Source organism: Python bivittatus, unplaced genomic scaffold (assembly GCF_059951505.1).
Source record: "Python bivittatus isolate LINGU-HERP-01145 unplaced genomic scaffold, Pbiv_v1 ctg000480_np1212, whole genome shotgun sequence".
Lineage (NCBI taxonomy): Eukaryota > Metazoa > Chordata > Lepidosauria > Squamata > Pythonidae > Python > Python bivittatus.
In genome coordinates, this window is record NW_028277075.1 from 71,224,658 (window position 1) to 71,244,822 (window position 20,165).

The window sequence follows — 20,165 nt, forward strand, 5'->3', positions numbered from 1 at the left end:
CTGGAATGCAAAGGACAACATTCACTGTTTTCATTTGTCTGCTTGCTTGCTTGTTTGTTTAAACAGTTTATATGGCCACTCATCTCACAGCAGTAACTCTGGATGGCAGTAGAACCTTTGGCAATCTAATCACTTAGAAGATACGATTCTAGCTAACAGGCCAAATATAAGTTAAGGTTTCTTAAGTGAAAGATGAAAATAAGATAGTGAAGATAAGCAGACAATTCTGAAAATAACATGGACAATTTTAAAAAATAAATCCTGTACTAGAATGTCTGTCTAACTGGATCTGTATACCAGAATAATCTAATGAAATATATTTCCGCACAAGCGGTTATAGCATCATCCAGTCACTATATTGTTAATGAAGATAGACTTTATACCATCACAGCAATGGCTGGATGATACTATAAATTGCTAATGTGAAGGTGCTATTGTAAAATTTTGTCAGTTTTACAAAATTTCATGTAAAGGTTTTAGCTGATCTAGGTTTGTCATCAAGGAAATAAAAATACAGAGCATCAAGGAGCATGCAGAACAAGAATAAATTGTTGGAGGCAAAGCATTTGTATTAATATTCTGGAAAAACAGGAATCTAACCTGAGAAAGATTAGTGAAATAGATTTATAATTGTAAGAGAAGCTTTTATTTAAGAAAAAATGTATGTGTTTGGGGTGAGAGGCCAGACAAAACCTAACATCTAGCTTACTACATCCTATCAGGAATAGAATCAGAGAACAAAAATCTCCGCATGGGTTAGCCTGGGAGCAAAGGCAGAAGGAAGTGGCTCTGAAGGCCAAGAGCAGACTGACTGAAAGAAAAACAGGGAACTCTGAGTAAATCCCTAATTCTCTACCTACATTCCACTACCCTGGCAGTCAATAGGTTGTGGGTTGTAGTCCATGGGGAGACATTTCATCCCAAAAGATTCAGATATGGAAAAGTTAAAGGAAGTTCTAAAAATCACCTGTCAGTCAAATCCAACTTATCAGTCTGGTAGTGGGTAGAGACAATCAAAACCAGAGGAAATCAAATGCTAAAGAGCTGGTCATGATAAATAAGATTCTTCTCTCAGGTAAACTTTTAATAAGTGGAAGGGACAATTCCATCTTGTCTTTGTTTTGTGCCTTTTCTCTCAGAGGAGGAGAGAAACATCTCTTTCCTGGCTACCCCAAAGCTGGGTGAACAAATCCCCAATTCCCAAGAATCTGAGTTGGTGATCAGGGAATATACAGGTGAAACTCGAAAAATTAGAATATCGTGCAAATGTTCATTTATGTCAGTACGGCAACTCAGAAGGTGAAACCAATATATGAGATAGATGCATTACATGCAAAGCAAGATATGTCAAGCCTTACTTTGGTATAATTGTGATGATTATGGCGTACAGCTTATGAAAACCCCAAATTCACAATCTCAGAAAATTAGAATATTACATGACATCAATAACACAAGGATTGGAAATAGAACAATATCGGACCTCTGCAAAGTATAACCATGCATATGTACTCAGTACTTGGTTTGGGCCCCTTTTGCAGCAATGACTGCCGCAATGCGGCGTGGCATGGATGCTATCAGCCTGTGGCGCTGCTGAGGTGATATGGAAGACCAGGATGCTTCAATAGCGGCCTTCAGCTCCGCTGCATTGTTCAGTCTCATGTCCCTCAACTTTCTCTTGGCAATGCCCCATAGATTCTCTATGGGGTTCAGGTCAGGTGAGTTTGCTGGCCAATCAAGCACAGTAATCCCATGGTCATTGAACCAAGTTTTGGTACTTTTGGCAGTGTGGGCAGGTGCCAAGTCCTGCTGGAAAATGAAGTCAGCATCTCCATAAAGCTCGTCTGCAGAAGGAAGCATGAAGTGCTCCAAAATCTCCTGGTAGACGGCTGCGTTGACCCTGGACTTAATGAAGCACAGTGGACCAACACCAGCAGATGACATGGCTCCCCAAATCAACACAGACTGTGGAAACTTCACACTGGACTTCAAGCATCGTGCATTGTGTGCCTCTCCATTCTTCCTCCAGACTCTGGGGCCTTGGTTCCCAAATGAGATGCAAAAGTTGCTCTCATCAGAAAAGAGGACTTTGGACCACTGGGCAACAGACCAGTTCTTTTTTTCTGTAGCCCAGGTAAGACGCTTCTGATGTTGTTTGTTGTCCAGGAGCGGCTTGACAAGAGGAATACGACATTTGAAGCCCATGTCCAGGATCCGTCTGTGTCTGGTGGCTCTTGATGCACTAACTCCAGCCTCAGTCCACTCCTTGTGAAAGTCCCCAACACTTTTGAATGGCCTTTTTCTGACAATCCTCTCCAGGCTGCGGTCATCCCTGCTACTTGTGCACCTTTTTCTACCACACGTTTCCCTTCCACATAACCTTCTATTGATGTGCTTTGATACAGCACTTTGGGAACATCCAACTTCTTTTGCAATTACCTTTTGGGGCTTTCCCTCCTTAATGAGGGTGTCAATGATGGTTTTCTGCACAACTGTCAGGTCAGCAGTCTTTCCCATGCTTGTGATTCCTACTGAACCAGCCTGAGCGACCATTTAAAGGCTCAGGAACCCTTTGCAGGTGTTATGGATTCATTAGCTGATTAGAGTGGGACACTTTGAGCCTAGAATATTGAACCTTTTCACACTATTCTAATTTTCTGAGATTGTGAATTTGGGGTTTTCATAAGCTGAACGCCATAATCATCACAATTATACCAAAGTAAGGCTTGACATATCTTGCTTTGCATGTAATGCGTCTATCTCATATATTGGTTTCACCTTTTGAGTTGCCGTACTGACATAAATGAACATTTGCACGATATTCTAATTTTTTGAGTTTCACCAGCAATCTAGGAATGAATGGAAGCTAGATGTGAATTAGACATATTATTTTATGAAAAATTATTTTAGTTGTGATATCTTTATTATTTTGTTCTGTTTCTTGGTTTCTTTCTTTTTTCTCTCTTGGTACTACATTAGTTTAGTATCTTTTGCTTTCAAATAACATGTGCATTTGGGCTGATTTACACATGACTGTAATGTTAGTCCTTTGGCTAAATCCCCCAGTTTACTATAATAGCATCTGGAATCCTGTGCCCCATCCTCCTGCATTATAAATTTAAACAGTTTTTAAGACTACAGTTCTGTCATGCTGCCATTGTCCCCTGTACAATCAAGATCAAATAATCCAGTTCCTTCAAGGAATTCTTCAATTCTCCATTTTCACTTACATAACAAAGATTGTCTTTAAACTTTACTTCACATATTTCCTGTGATACACTTCACTGAGATTAGACTGGACCCCATATTAGGACATAAGCAGCATCCTTAATTGTTAAATTGAGCACCTTTCCTTTATATAATGCACAAGAGAATTTTCATAGAACCGCTCTATTCTCTCAGGAGCTTTTGTCTGTCTGCTAAGAGGCCACCATTATATCTAGTACCTAAGAGAGTTCAACCAATCTCTTTTTCTCTTCCAAGGTAATATAGGAAAAACTATGTAAAAGAGGTTGGGAATCTATCCATCAACGTGGTAACTCTCTGAAAACTGAACAGAATGGGATCAAATGTAGGATGGAGGAGAAGTCAGCAGAAGAAAGATGGAACTGGGCCAGATCGGGCTTGATGCTGCAGAGAAAAAGTCCAGAAAATTCCCCCCAGCGCATCCTGATGAGGGAGGCAGCTGAGTAGTGGCTTGGAAAGTTGACGACTGTTGCGTTCTAAGCTGCCCTCTCTCTTCTTACCCAGTCGCATGAGCCAAAGCAGAGTATGCACAGCCCATCTTATGCTTTTCAATGCACACAAATACACTAGTCTGATGAGTCTCTAGGGTGAAAGGGTGTGTATATATCTGCGTGTGTCTATGCATCCACTTGCACCAAATGCAATATGTTACTTTCTTACCCAGAAGAAAAGGTAGACACCTCTTATGGCCACTGCTGGTAAAGGGGCTAGAAAGGACTCCAGAAGGATTCCGTGCTCGCTGTATTTTCCCTAATATATTTTCCTTTGTCTTTGCAACATAAACTGTAAGAAAGCTATTTGGGTATAACTTTGTAAAATATGATGGCAATAAATATGAACATTAATTTGAACTCTTGAGATCTCACTGTGGAATTAAATATATGTTAAAGAGCTGCAGTCAAAGATTTGAGTTTTGTTGTTAATTAATTAAATTAAATTAAATTAATTTAAAGACCTACAATGAAAGGTTACAGTATGTAGTGTTTCAATCAGGGTACCAGCCAGACTGTCTTCTAACTTACCTACCTTGTAACATGTTGCCTGCCAGTTTGCCATTAATTATGGGCTTATTGGAGGCCTGTAGATGGCATGCAAGAAATCTATCTAGGTACATCAAACAGCTTTTGGTACTAGTGAGGGTGTGAGAAGGAAATCAAGCCCTCTCCCCTGCCATACTGTCTTCCTCTTTGCTGTTTCCACCATATAGTTTTCCTCCATAAATCCAGGCAAACGGTTAAAATTTACAATTAGAATGGGCTCGCACATCATATTAAAATGTGGCAGGAAGAGTTAACATTCCTTGAACTTAGCCAAAAGATCTCCTTGATCGAATAACAAAAGATCTCTTCCCAGAAGAGATTAGCATTCCAATCAAGCAGCACTAGACAGGCAAATACCACAGCTCAACAGGATGCCTGATTGCAAGAAACCACAACTCAGCAGGGTGCCTGACTTCAGAGTGCTCCCTCTCGGAACCCCAGCTAAGTGCAATTTATAGAATTATTAGAATTAATGCAGTATATAGACTTGAATAGAATTCCTAGAGGCCAAGGGCACTTTTGCATGCTTCCAAAAGAACAAAAGCAGGGCTTCTCTATACAAAGGGCTTCCAGGGAAATCTGCTGACTTTGCATGTTGTGCTCTCAGAAATAAAACTTTATCTCTGTTTCAAAAAACTGCTTGCACTTTTTTATTCCTGGCTCAGAAGTGAACTTGGTAAGATTTCTTTCCAACAAGGGCAATGCATTTTTCATCCAGCATTAACCAGCAAGATTGTCACATAAGAGTTTTTGACTATTATGGGGCAGAAGAAAGACATCAGCAAGACCAAAGCCTGGGGAATTGCAAATGGGCAAGAGGTGCAAGGGTGAGGCTAGAGCCCGTGATTGTGTTTATGTATTGGGAAGGGTTGCCTTAAGGTTTCCGGAGTTGTTTCCTGAATGTTGGTTTTTGTTGTTTCTCTTATGTTTTTATTACCGTTGTTAGAAGCCACTGTTTTCTGAAATTCTTGTATTGCCAGCTAATCTAGAATTTGCAGGACAGATACTGAAGCAGGAAGACATTAAAGGAGATGCCAGGACTGAAACAAACAGCATCATGTTTATTTAAATTGCCCCCATTAATTACTTACAGCACCAGGGGCCCCTCCTCCATCTGCCATGGTAAGCCCGAATGGTGAGAGTGGTCTCCAGAATTCGATTCACAAAGAGATTGCTTTCATTGGGCAAGTTTTATAGAACTGCAACCTGTTTTTCCCCCTCCACCTCCAGAATTGCTCAGTTTAGGCATCAGCAAAAAAAGGTTAGATATTAATGAGGATTAAGTGTCTAGCAGGCTCTGGGTGCCTTGCTATGACCAAAAGGGGAAATAATTATCTGATTGGGGTTAGAGCTAGAAGTTTGTTATCTCACAGCTTGCAAGAATAAATAGGAAAAGCTAGCTTGTCTACATCTCTCTTCCAGGTGTTAATTGAAAAATGCAGATCAGTCGTGGAGCAGCCGCCCAGAGTTATGGTACATAAAATGGGCAGCCATGTAAGTCTCTGAAATAAATAAATAAATAAAATAAGATGGCCACCAGAAAATGTGGTGTTGTTGTTTTATCAGTGGCCAAGATCCATAAAAAGCCAGGGGTTAGGACCTAATAAGACCATGCAAGTAAACAGGTACATTTTTCCAATTATGGAGATTTTTTTTCTGTTTTAGATTCACTAAGCCTATCTGATCATATAACATACCTTTGTTTGTTTCCTGATACAAATCAGAAGGAAACCTGTCAACTGGTCAAGATGTATCACATAAGCATGTCTAAAGGTTTTCAAGTTTTCAACAAAATGTCATAAATTATTTATTTCTGTAATTGGTGGAACCAAAAGAAATTATTTCACATGATCTCAGCCAAGGCAGGTTGCTAATCAGAAAAATGTTTGTCATGTAACATTTCATGGGCTTTGATAGTTTCAGTGCAAATGAAGTAGTAGTAGCTTTTCAGAAAGATAGAGGTTGCATAATCATCATCTCTGCTAATGATCTGAATGATCTTCCCACCGTTACCTCTGGTGGACAGGATCTTCAAGTTGTTCAAAAAAATATGTCTGACTACAGATACCGTAAATAAGTTTGTGGTACCACAAAAGAGCTTCAGCTGTCCAGAAAAATTCCATTTAACCCAACCATGTACATGTTCGTAACATATATTTCTTCTTTATATTTAATTTATGAAAGGAAAACATACATATCTCAAGGGATACAAGATAAAATATTCAGCTCCTTTAATTTGTTCACACTGGGATTTCTTCTCATAATTGTCCTGTGAATTTATTTCAAGATTTCTATACCTTCCTTTCTTGCGTAAAAGGGAAGGCTTGATGTGATTTCTTTTGGAACAGAACAACTTGTTTTCTTCATCTCTCAACACGCAGAATGTGGGAATACAGAAGATCCTAGGTTTGTCAGACAAATAGAAGGCAGATTAAAAAGGTAATTGTAAGCTGACTGGAAGATTCCCTGGATCCTCTTTCTGGGTAAAGTTGGAATCATTTCATCTAATACTAAATTTGGGGAATTAAATATCTATGGCTGGTTCACACAACTAACTAACCCCTGGTTTAATTAACCATAGTTTCCTGAATTATTCCAATTGGCTGGTTCAATGAACCATAAACTAAGCACATTCTCTAGATTTATGCAATATACTGAACTACAAACTAGTCTTCTACAGCCCGGTATGTTGTACAAATCCAGCTGCTTATCCCCCTTCCACACATCTGATTTGCACTAGTCTGGGGTCAGCAGCTCATTCCTGTATCCCCGGGACTCCATCATCCTTCATCAATGAAACTGATAGCTTTCGGGCTCAACTCCAGGGGAGGAGAAATGGTAGAAACACAATTCTCAAGATGAATCTCTGGGCTTAGAGGTAGTCAGGTTCCCCCTGGTGGGAATTCCTGCCTTGCCTCACTTGTAGTTCTCCCTGCTCACCCCACAACTGGGAGGTTACTATTGCATGCTGGCTGATAGCCCTGCATCAGGCTTCTTAAAGGGAGCAGAGAGAAGCTTTTTTCCTGATGTGAGGTGGGGATGTGTATGGGGCTCTTGCTAGATGCAGATGGTCACGCTGGCCAGTTGGAGGCAGCCCTGGTCAACCGATGTGGAAAACCTATTGCCTTGTGAAGATGCTTCTGAGGTTTTGGAGATTTTTAAAGAACCAACTGGCTTATACCAGGCTGATGGAAATGGAGCCTATATAGAAAAAAGGGAAGGGTCGCAGGCAGACCATCTGAGCTGTCCCATAAGTCTGAGGCCATTGAAGACATAGAAGGTAGTACTGAGGCACAGGATGGTAGCTGAGAACCAAATGAATAAGGAAAATAGAGAATTGGCTAGGGAGGAATGGCCTGTTCAGATAGTGATTATAGTAAATATTTCAGAAGGGAGGTTTCTGGAATAAAAGAGGGCTGCATGCTGTGAGGTTTAAAAAAAAACACCTCCATTTGTGTTAAGAATGTGAAGCAAAGAAGAGAGGCTTTTCCTGTCTCCCAAATAGCATCTCTTTTCCAGCTGTTATACTGCTATAAAATCCTTTGATTAAAGCTGGCAACTTCCTAATCCTTACCATAAAAGGGACAAGAGGAGGCAAAACTGTTTTTGTACCTTCCCAGATGGTAAAGCTCCCTTATCCCTTGATCTGAAATCACAAGACTGTTGATCAGAAGCGATTACATCTTCCCGATAGAAGCCTTTGCTTTGAGAGCTGGTCTTATGCTGCAATATAGTTGTGCAAGTCTCATTTCTGAGATCTAGAGATTGGTTCCACATTGGGGAAAGTCATAATGTAATTTATTTGATTTGGGCTTGTATGGATTAGCAGAGTGTGTGACTCAACCACCTCAGGCATATTCAACAAAGTATGATCAAATGAAATCATGGCTTGGTCAAGCTGTTAATTCAGAGACTGTGTCAAAAATTTCTTTTCCCTGTGTATGATAGTAAATAAATTACTAGTATTTCATGGCACTTGCCATGCTCTGTCAAGTATATAAAACACTCATAATAATTTTCATACCATGTGTTCTATTATGCCTGGTGGGAATTTTTGTATTTGATAGTGAATCAGTCATTTCAGTTTTCATATATGAATCTGGATAGCAATTCTGAACTTGCTGCTTTGTGCTAGGTGCATTACATGTAGATATTAATTCAGGACAGAATATAACTGTATGTTGCAGTTCAGCGACTCATTTGAAAAAAGCTGATTTAAGCCTCTGATGGAAACATACACTAGGAGTTTCATAAATTAAACAAAAAGTCAGAATATAATCCACTCATCTCTTCAAAAAGAAGCTAATAATTTTAGGGGAGTACAGAGATGGATATTAGAAGCAGTAAAATAAAGGATCTCCAAAATTTGTAGATACAAGTAATTTTATGAAACATTTGTTATTCATGCAAGTTTTATAATAAAAACAAGTTTTTGGAGTCACATTGAATAGAGTGGTATAAAATGACGTTAATAAATAACATTATTTTTTAAGAAAAGATCAAAGAGATCACATTTTAAATAGACCAGATGAAAGATAAAATTACTTATTTCAATGTCTGAGTAGAAGAAAGCTGATAATGAAAAATATAGAGTTGGATTTTTGATATTGAACTGGAAAGGCAGAATAGCAAGTACAGGAGAAAACTCCAAACTCTTTTTTGCTTCTTACTTTTCCCAGTTATGTTTTTCAGAAAACTTTAAAGCAATTAACTCTTTTAGAGAGTACAGTGCTAAATACATTGTACATGAATATGGAGCATAAAATGTCTCAATATTTTTTTTAAAGCAAGATCATGTTTGGCCTAGTGTAAAGGAGCAATACCTTGGCTCCATCTAAATAAGTTAAATGAAAAATTGCCTTTCAAATGTTGAGAAAGAATAAGCAGTCCTAATAAGAATGAATCACATAAATCATTTACTTCATAAAATCTAAGAGATGTATCAGTGAAGAACTAAATAGTGATAGTTGCATCCAGAGAGGACATTTGGAAACAGGCTGGATTCACACATTACATGGAGATACAATATGGTTTATTTGGTTTTACATTGGCATTTTGCATGAATTAAACTATTGTGGCTTGTAAAACATGGTTTATAGCTTGATATCATATGTGAATACATCCAGTTGTGTCTTATTATGCAAACTATGGTTAAACAAACCATAACTTAGTGTATATGTGAACCAGGATTATTAGTTATAAATGAGATATAGCATTACCAGAAATCTGAACTACTTTATGAAATTTAACATGACACAAATTGTATCAAACTTTTTTTTCTTTTGATTTAAAAATTAGCCTTTCAAGGATACATATTTAGAAAAAGTTGACTTTAAAAGCTGACTTTAAAAGTTGACTCTTCTATTGGTACAAGTGTCATTGTTACATATCTGAAGAAAAATGAGAATATATATCTTTGTTTATGAATTGGTGTACTCATTGACTGGATTCATATATTGCAGTGAGCCATTGTGTAGTTTGTTTGGTTTTTGGCATAGCATGTTGGGTGATTCCAGCCGTTATAGTTTATTAAACCATGGTTTATTGCTTGATGTGACAGGTGAACCTAGCCAATTCTTATTCAGTAAACTATGATTAAAGAAAACATGGCTTAGTGAAATAGGTGAGCCAAGTTCTTGTTATTTGAAAAAAAAAATTGTTAATAATGCTTGGAACATTTCACATGGGAACTATACTTATAGAAATAAATGTTGGAAATAGCAAAGCTATAAAAGCCTCTGTAGGTGAACTGCACATATAGTGGAATGGTTGCCAAGTTATGAAATTCTGAGGAGATACAATTAATACTGGACTGAAATTATAGGTTACTTCAAATGTTCGCCTGGTGCTATATAGTGACTTTATGGAAATGCCACAACAAATACAGCTGGTGTTCTGAGAAAGGGGAGATCTGATGCATATTTGTTAATTATTAAAAGATAAAATTAAAAGCATAATAGACAAAGGGAGATACTAACAAATGGTCAGGAAAGAACTGCCAAGATGCAGTTGCCAATCTACTCTGGAAAACTATTATTTCTAAATTCAAATGTGGGGATAGGCAACATCATTCAAATGAAATTAAACTATCATCCTAACATAGGACGATCCTAATTATAACCCTAACCCGGGGAAGGTATATTAAGAGTAATTATTTCTAAAATAGTAAAGCTTCCCTCAACCAACCTCCACCCCTGATGTATTCATGCCCGTAGCCATGAGGTTTCCTTCCAATGATACAGAAGTGATTTATCATTGCCTTCCTTCAGGATTTTTTAAAAATTTCCTTGCCTAGCCTGCAACTTTGATATTTCTAATGACCTGCAATCCAAACATTAACTAGATCTGGTCCTGCTTAGCTTTTCAAGATCAGTCAGGAGCCCAGCCATTTTGCCACCTGATTAAATATTCCTCCAACAGCATTGTAGGACAGTAATTCGATGTATGCTTATCTGAGAGTAATCCCCACTGTATTTAATTGGGTTTACTCTGGACTGTCTGCTTCAGATTACAGCTTGGCTTCCATTCCCAGAATCTAACTGATACCCAATGTTGAAACATCTGTACTGGAATTATTTGCTCAGGGCATTCTGGGACGTACTGCTTTTCTTTTATCAGAAAGGAGAGAGCGAGATGATCTTACAAAACTACAGCGCAGTGACTGAATTTGTGTTCCTGGCTTTCCCCAACAGTAGGCTGCTGCAAGGTTTAGTCTTCATGATCATGCTTCTGATGTACCTGGCCAACGTTTTAGGAAATCTGCTCATCATGGTCGCCATCTGGAAAGAGCCTCACTTGCACATCCCCATGTACTACTTCCTGTGCTCACTTTCCACTGTTGAGCTATGTTTTACAACATCTGTGGTACCCCAGATGCTAGTGAATGTTTTACAAAGGAAGAAGAGTATCAGCGTTGCTGGGTGTGGTTTCCAGATGTTTCTCTTCATAGCCCTGGGCAGCACGGACAGCTTCCTTTTGGTGGCCATGGCTTATGATCGCTATGTTGCCATCTGCCACCCTCTGCATTATGCTCATATTATGACCCAGCACAGATGTGCTTGCCTAGTGGCGATTTCACTGGTTCTTGGGGGGCTGTTGTCCATGGAAATTGCTGCTGTGGTTTTTCACCTTCCTTTTAATGGCTCCAACCAGATTGAACATTATTTCTGTGATGTGAATCAACTGTTGAAGCTGGCAAATACCAACACTTACTTTGAGGAGATTGCTCAGTTTGTAGGTAGCATTCTGATCCTCTCGGTCCCTTTCCTGCTAATTGTTATTTCATACATCTGTATCATCAGGGCAATCTTACAGATTCCCTCAACAAAGGGACGGCTCCAAACTTTCAACACTTGCTCCTCCCACCTCATAGTGGTATTGTTACAATATGGCTGTGGTTCTTTGGTGTACCTTCACCCCAAATCTAGGCAATTTGATAAGACAGATCACTTGCTTTCACTGGTGTATACCTTTGGCACCCCTCTTCTGAACCCTGTTATATATAGTCTGAGAAACAAGGAGCTCAAAGATGCTGTAAGAAAACTCACTATGAACAGCAAACTGGAAATTAGAGACACCTAGTTGCCACCACCTCTTTCCAACCTCATCTTCAATGACTGCTCATATAAATAATGCATGATGTGATTAATATCATCCTCTGCAACTCATCACCCGTATTGGATTCTTGGAGGTGGAAAGATACCAAGATTGATGATATCATGACTTACGTTATTTGCATTAAATGTCTGTAGGAGAAATGTCTGCATAGAGTTCTTTAATAACTGAGATCAGACTCTTTCATTGAAGCACAATTTTTTTTTTTAGAATTTTTATCCTGCCTTTATTATTTTTTATAAATAACTCATGGCAGTGAACAAGCCCAGTACTCCTTCCTCCTCCTATTTTCCCTACACCAACAGTCCTGTAAAGTGAGTTGGGCAAGAGAGAGGGACTGGCCCAAAGTCACCCAGGTGGCTTTCGTGACTAAGACAGGACTAGAACTCACCATCTCCTGCTTTCTAGCCCAGAGCCTTACCGCTGGCAGCAGAGGCCAACCTAAAGTGGGCTGGGCATGCACCTCCTCTATATGGAATTATGCAGACTAGAATATACATGCGATAGTATAGAGCAGCAAAATATTGATGGGGTATAACAGCATATGCATGTTGATGAGGTAAGGACAGAGAGTGGCACCCTAAGGACAATGCTTCTTGAGTTAGACAAAGGCTGTCTCCCCTGAATAGGAGTTATTGGTGATGTTACTTCCTGTAGGTGTTCTCTCTCAGTGGTATTGCTTCCTAGTGATGGTCCTGTCTCTTAGTGTCCTAATCTACATTCTACTCTCTAAATGTTTCCATGGTCTTATTTTCCCTGGAAATTCAGGTTCTGAGGAGGGGGTGATTTACGTACCCTACCTAATACAATTTTCTTTCTGTTTCAGGTTGCAGGAAAGGGAGAATGAAGGGCCATAGTGGAGTAGCAGCCAGTTGAAATATCTAGATATAGCTCTGCAAAAGAGTACATGTATGAACAAAGCACTTCGTGTTGAATTGTTAAAGCAGCCGTGTCTTTTGCGACAATCTCCCAACAAAGCCAAATCGCTATGCATGCCACTAGCCATTTGCAGATAGCCAGGAACAGCTTTGGAAGCAACCATGTGAGCCTGAAAAAAAGATGCAGCTGCTTTAAATATTCAAAAAAAGGTGCTTGGTTCAAACTGCCATGCATTACTTTGCCCAGTTCTAATATTTAGTTTTCACACATTGCAAAGGCTTTGCACAGCTCTAATATATAGCTTAGTCTTAGGCTATTCTTGGGAATGGATTCCACAAAGACTACTTTACCTGAAGTAGCTTAGTTAATTGTTGGGTCCTCCTGTTGAAGACTAAATTTCCTCAGTGTCAAAGTAGGTGGACATCAAAATATATAAATAAATTTTTGAAGGAAAAATCCGGGGGTGCCATTCTATCTGTACTTAACCATTTCTGTTTTAGGGGCAAGCCAGAAGGATTTGAAAATCTAAGTCTTTTGCATGCAAATATTATTTAGGGATGATTATCTCCCATCTCTGACATGCCACAGGTAATTTTCAATTAAGTTGGTTTGAATGGAGTTACATCAGCTGTCCGGCACTTTAAGCATTTTCTAGGTCAGTGTTGTCCAAACTTGGCCACTTTAAGATGAGTGGACTTCAACTCCCCGAATTCCTCAGCTAGCCATGCTGGCTGGGGAATTCTGGGAGTTGAAGTCCACTCATCTTAAAGTGGCCAAGTTTGGACAACACTGTTCTAGGTCTTTTAAGGTGGATTGATACCCAGCTGAGGTGCTGGAAAGGAGCTGAAGAGGCCTTCATCCTGCAGTGAATGAATTTGGCAGCTGCTGCCGGTGCTGCTGATATCCCATCTGACTCACTACCACATATGTATTATATTCAAAAGGAAACATTCCCTATTCATCAAAGTAATGTATAATCTGGAAAATACAGAGTTCAGTGGGAAAGAACGGTCAGTCCGAAAATCACAAAGGGGTTGGACTCAAAATAAGATGAGGCAGAAAAGTTATTCTTTTACAGTTACAAGAACAGGCATGCAAAGAGGTAAAATATTATTATTTATTAAATGTCCATACTGTTAAAACTTTTAGATTCATGGAGGCTTATAACAACCCAAAACATCTACAGCAATTCACATTGTGCAATACAATTTCATAAATAATTTTTTTAAAAGCAACAGATGCAATACACCATAGCAAATAAACAACAGACTAAAAAAAATACAGTTCCAAATGGTACACAACCATTCCCAAAAGCCTTCCAGAAAAAGAGACCCTAGCTGCTAGAAGGTGACCACCAAGATGACCAACCTAACTTCTAGAGCAGTGTTGTCCAAACTTGGCCACTTTAAGATGGCCATGGCTGGCTGGGGAATTCTGGGAGTTGAAGTCCACTCATCTTAAAGTGGCCAAGTTTGGACAATACTGCTCTAGAGGGAGGCTGTTTCAGAGTAGACTGAAAAATCATAGAGCCCTCACTTCACAAAAACGGGGTACCACGAGTAGCTTCTTCCAGGAGGATCTCTTCAGTTAATTGTAGCTGGAGGAAGCAGTTCTGACAGTACCTAGATAGAACATAGGACTTTATAAGTCAAAATTGGCATTTTGAATTGCGCCCAGAAACCTGTTGGTAATGAGGCCCTGCAAAGTAGTATAATACAATTGTAGCAACTGGTACAAGTCAATATGTAGACTACTGAGTTTTGGGTGAACTGTAGTTTACCGTGGTCTTCAAAGTCAGGTCTACTGTAGGTACAGGGCATTGGTGTCAGCAGGTAATGTAAACCAGACAGGAAACATGACTAAATGAGCTACTTATACTTAATTGTTAGGTTACATTAACAGAATCTTTCAAGTCTGAAAGTACAGATCTCCCATTGTCTCTGTTTACCACCTGATTAGTTAGGGAGGGTCCTTTCTAAGTTTCTTTCTCTGCCCATTCCTCAGTTGCAGGCTCCTCCCCTTTTTATCTGATCATTCCCTAGATAGCATCTCTGCCCACCCCACCCCCCCACTTCCAAGGTCATTCTCACATTCCATTACAACTGCAGAAGTTGAATCTCTAAATGATAAAGGCATGAGTCACTATAGCTACAGCATCCTGATCTAGGAAGGGCTACAACTGAAGCTATGCAAGGGCCTTCTCACCATGGCCTCCACCTGCCCATCCACTTGTAGCCATGAGTCCAAATTGCAGACCTGCTCTCTCAAGGGCAGGGCCATCCCCTTGAGAGAGAACACTTGAACCAACAGAGAACTGCGATGTAGAAACAGTAACTCCACTTTGCTAGGATTCAATTTCAGCCTGTGTCATCCCATCCAGACCCCAATATCTCCAGACACCAGGACAAGACTTTGACAGTATTACCATCTGGGGCCAGGGTGGCAATATAAAGCTTGGTACCACCAGAATATTGATGGTAGTGCACCCCAAAGTGTGCCTCTCCTAGTACATGTTAACTAGCAAAGTGGAGACTTATACTTAAAGATTAGCAAATTTATTATGGGATAATAATAATAATATATTATTATTATTATTGTTGTTATTAAAATATAGTAATTTTGATGGAGCATAGACCTTTTTATGGTACAGGAGTACACTTGTTTTTACTGCAGTCTGTGGAATTAAACAACACTATAATGAAAATGTAAAGTGACTGATAAAAATTTCTAAAGACACAAAGCAAAAGGGCTAACTAAAGGCTTATAACACTCACTTTACTTTTAAATTCCCTTCCCCAAATCAGACCACTCTGGAAAGTTGAGCATATAGCGACATCACTATTTCACCTAACCCCTAAATGACACATATTAGTTGAATAAGTGTTACTTACATGATATTAAAGAAGACTATCACCCAGTAATCAAAAAGATATAAATGGTGGAATGAGTCTTCCTTTGTGGAAATATTTATAGGTGTCCAAGTTCAAGACCAGCTTTCCACAGTAAAGAAGATGCTGGGATATGAAAGTTGACTTGCCAGAAGTCTAACAGATTGCTCCTCAGAACAAGCATCAAGGGGTCTGTTTGAAAGCCACCACCTTTGCTTTCATATCTGAGCAGCTCGAGTCAGACATAATGTCCTCATTGCCAAACCAGACCTGGTGCTGTAGCTGCAACATCACATGGCCACTCCTATTATAGCTAGCAGTGGTGCAGTTTGGTGATTACAGCTCTGAGCATCATGGTTTAATTTAGGGAAGGGAGTTCATGAAGTGATAAATGCATTACTGCATTTACTTCAAAATACTGTAAGCCTGTCTTGCTGTATGTGGGGTTCCCCTGTTTATTCAGCTGAATGGGGGCCGGGGCCTCTACCCTAAAATTCTGCACTGATGACACTGCTGATCATAAAGCATGCAATGATATTAATTTGGAGTAGCTATTGCTTGCAGTGTTTGGTGTATTACTCACACTTGTTTTGACTCTCAACTTTGGAGTAATATTTTTTTCCTTGTAAAACACTTAGGATTCCTTTCGGAAAAGAAAAATGGGTTATAAAAATAACATAAAATGTCTTCCTGCCACTATCCTAATAGTTTCTCATTTGGCCCAGCTATTTTCCTGATAACATGACAATCCTGTGAAATGTTTCTACATCTATAAAAAATGGCACTCAAGATTAAAAGAATCTCCACCTAAACTTAAGCAGTCAATCCCATTCTCTATTTATAATCCCAAGAAATAGAAAAAACAAGGGGGGTATTATAAGTGATTCTGAGATAATCTTGCTTTCTCTTAGCCCTTCCCATCCCCAGAATAATAATATGAGTGCTTGTTTTATGGCTAATGTCCCATTACAGCTGGCTTTTTCTTGAAATAATTCTATATAAAGCAGCCTTCACTTCTGTATTCCTTAAACTGTAGATTAGGGGGTTGAGTACAGGGGTGACTATTGCATAAAAGACTGACACCACCTTGTTGAGGTTGATTGAGGAGGCAACTTTGATACGGACATACATAAAGAAAAGTGTCCCATAAAAAACAGCCACCACCATTAGGTGGGCAGTACAGGTTGAAAAGGCCCGTTGCTGTCCAACCAAGGAGTTAATTTTGAGTACTGTAGTGATAATGTGGACATAGGACATTATAATAACTGAGGAGGAGATCAAGAGCACCAAAAGAGAGACCAAGAAATCGACTGATTCCTTCAGTGAAATGTCAGTGCATGAGAGAACAAGGAGTGGTGAAGCATCACAGAAGAAGTGGTCTATCACATTGGGGCCACAAAATGTCAACTGTGACATGAAATAAACAGGCAGTACTGGGGTAAGAAATCCAGCTAACCATGAACCAATCGCCAGAAGCAGACAGGTGTCTCGATCTACAATCTCTTGGTATCGCAGAGGGACACAAATAGCCACATAGCGGTCGTAGGCCATGGCTGCCAGCAAGAAACATTCTGTACTGCCCAAGAAAGTAAAGAGGTAAAGCTGAGTCAAGCAGGCAGAGTAAGAGATCATCTGACCTGCTGGGTGTCCAAACCCAGACAGCATTTTGGGCACAGTGAGAGAGGTATACCAAATGTCCAAGAATGAGAGATGGATGAGAAAAAAGTACATGGGGGTGTGTAAACGCCTTTCGGTTGCCACAACTAAGACCAGGATGCCATTTTCCATCAGGGTTAACAAGTACATGATTAGGAAGAAGCCAAAGAGAGGCAACTGTCCCTCCTGGGTGCCTGTGAAGCCTACCAAGACAAACTCTGTCACAAAGGTCCAATTTTCACGTGGAGACTGCATCTAGGAGGGTCAACACAGAATTGTTAGAATAATGGGGCAAAGAGAGAATAGTAGGAGATTCATTCTATATATTCAGGGTTCAGAATAAATGTAATGAATCTTGAGTTTTGCAAGTTGTCTTTTCATTCTAAGGGATCAAAGAAATGCCCTCAAAAAGAAGCTACCATGTTACCATTTAACTAAACCAAACATTCTGTTCATACTGACTTATTTTTAAGTGCATTTAACTGTCATCTCAACCACAAAACACATTGACTAAATCTTGTACCAAGTACTGTCTCCCTTACAGGTAGTAGGGAAAAAATGAAAGCAATTCCTGAAAATTCCTTGCAAAAACTGGGGCTATTTTGTTTGTTTTTAAGTGAAGCTCCAGCACTCAAAGTCATGTAGATGCAAGGGAGTCACTTTCCATAGTGCATTTTGGGTCATTATATATGGCTTGAATAAATACAGTGTATATATGTTGTTCCTATGTAAGCATTCTTTCTGTACTATTTAGACATGGCCAGATCCATTTTAGTTGCTTACTAAGAATATATTACCAATACCTGAGTTTATCCATCAAAGTGAACCATTCACTTTCTTCTGGTTCTTATATGCCAGAAGTAAGTTTTTTGAAACTATTTTTTTTTAATTCAAATAAATTATTTTGAGACAGAGAAAGTTATGACTCTTCAGCTTAATATTTTGTTGCCTAGGTTTGCTCTTTTGGCCATTAACTATATATAGCAAAAGAGGAACAGGATTCACACAGTACTAAGGATTCATTCATTCCTCTTTCCCCACCTAACACACGCCCATGTGCCTGTGTGCATCTGCACAAATGCTGTTGAGTAGCTGGGCTAAACAGTCCTTTGAGAAGCTGGAACAAGGTATTTCTCATATGATACTCCCACATTTATTTTGCTATGTTAGCAAGTAAAACGTTAGTCAGTAAAAAGTTTCCATCAGCAAAAATAGGGAAGGCTGAATTATTCTCCCATTGCACAGTCGTTCCATCCCCACCCAAAATCTGCTCTGGATAGCTGACAACTTGCTAGAAGTGATTTGTTTACCCATGTGATAGTAACCCATAAACATGTCAACCCTCCCCCCCCCCCCCCCCAATATATGTGAACTGCTTAAAATGCCCTTGTAAGAACCGCTTACAGCAAGCTGAACTGTCCCTGAATGGTGACAGGGGGAAGAATCAGCCAGGAAGCTGTGGGCCCAGTAAACCAACTTGTTTCTGGTCATTGACCGTATCTCAGAGATAGCATGGCTAGCATGCCAGCCTAGTAGGAAAGGATAAATAATAATAGGGTCACACAGATGGGTTTATCTAAAACATACCAACACCATGCTGTAATTAACCCTGTTGTCTGCCTTTTTTCTGTGTCTTGCCTTTGCAGTGTAGTAGGCCAAGAATATATAAACTCTGGTTCTGCTTTGCTCAGGGCTGCTCAGCAAAGTGTCAATCCTTTGCTGGGAGCTCACTGTATATTGTGTTATTATTAGCACGCTGATAACATTATGTTGTATCTTCAAAGTGATTTGGGTGCTTTAAGTGAATCAGGTTTAAGTGAACCAGAAGGCTGCAGGAGGAGGAACATGAAGGAACATTAAATTGCCTGGGCAAACATGAACTTGCACAGTGTTGGGTGTTTCTTAAAGATGTCACAAAACGTTGGTCTTTGCTGCAAGCAACAGACTTATAACCGTCACACACCATAGAAGACTGTAATCATAAGTCATTTGTATGCAGCAACATATCACAAAATCTATATCGCTATCACTTCAATATATGGTAAAAACGTCCAGGTGAACTGTTATAAATCAGCTTTTTCCTGGTAGCTGCAGTACTGGCACAAGGACTTAGAAACAGAAAGCTAAAACATAATAGACACTGACTTTATCCAACCTACTATAATTCCTTAAAGTTAGTCATCCTTTTGTACCAGTCTTCTCTAGCTTAGTGGGCTCCAGAAGTTCCCCTTATTGGTTGGAGAAACATATTCTAGGATAGCAATATTCGCTACTCACACTTCCAAGAGATGGTTGCTGAACTCTGCTGCTCTTGCTATTCTCTTAACTTTCAGGGACACAGCTTGGCATGATTTCTCCTCCTCCTTCAGTCACATCTTCGCCTTTGGGCACAACTAATAGATGATTGTGGATCAAGAAGAGACACAGAACTTCTCTGTGTGTGTGTGTTTAAGAAAAAAGTGACAAAAATACATGACTGATGCAAAGCCTCCCTATGATCCTGATCAGGGAATGGGGTCTCTAAGAGACACCAGGAATTATCTAATGAGTAGCTAGGGAACATCAGGGCACACAGGTGAATTCAGAGGAGGCGAGCGTGCAGGTCCTCACTAGGTAGCTTATAGATTTCATTTTCAAATAGAACTCAAAATATAAATCAGCAAATACATAGAGGGCATAATTATTAGTGTCAGTCATTAACACTATGCAGAATTCTTCACTGTTGTATATAGAAAACGAAACTCAATTTAGTCAATCTTTAACCTCAAATGACTGACTGAAATGTTGATATGAGCATAGAAATCTATAGTTTACTTGGTCAGACCATTGGTACATCTAAAGGAGG

The 20,165-nt window shown here is 39.5% G+C and overlaps 2 protein-coding genes and 1 long non-coding RNA gene across 3 annotated transcripts in view; 1 reads left to right on the plus strand and 2 right to left on the minus strand.

Moving 5' to 3' along the window:
• The window catches only part of LOC148215019 (uncharacterized), a 42,986-nt gene that overhangs the window by 9,949 nt on the left and 12,872 nt on the right, over nt 1-20,165 (minus strand). The window contains exon 2 of the long non-coding RNA XR_015797147.1: nt 14,313-14,398. This is a non-coding gene — a long non-coding RNA (uncharacterized LOC148215019). The remainder of the gene's footprint in view (nt 1-14,312; nt 14,399-20,165) is intronic.
• On the plus strand, nt 10,917-11,864 carry LOC103052026 (olfactory receptor 10Q1-like). The gene has a single exon (XM_007423082.1). The coding sequence runs from the start codon at nt 10,917-10,919 to the stop codon at nt 11,862-11,864; it is 948 nt and encodes a 315-aa protein (XP_007423144.1).
• Nucleotides 16,626-17,786, minus strand: LOC103051785 (olfactory receptor 6Q1). Its single transcript, XM_007423081.3, has one exon. The coding sequence runs from the start codon at nt 17,573-17,575 to the stop codon at nt 16,631-16,633; it is 945 nt and encodes a 314-aa protein (XP_007423143.1). The 5' UTR covers nt 17,576-17,786; the 3' UTR covers nt 16,626-16,630.

What these genes read in the sequence shown, in the direction of transcription:
- LOC103052026 (XM_007423082.1), top strand. Translation starts at nt 10,917, where the DNA reads ATGATCTTACAAAACTACAGCGCAGTGACTGAATTTGTGTTCCTGGCT.
- LOC103051785 (XM_007423081.3), bottom strand. Translation starts at nt 17,575, where the DNA reads ATGCAGTCTCCACGTGAAAATTGGACCTTTGTGACAGAGTTTGTCTTG.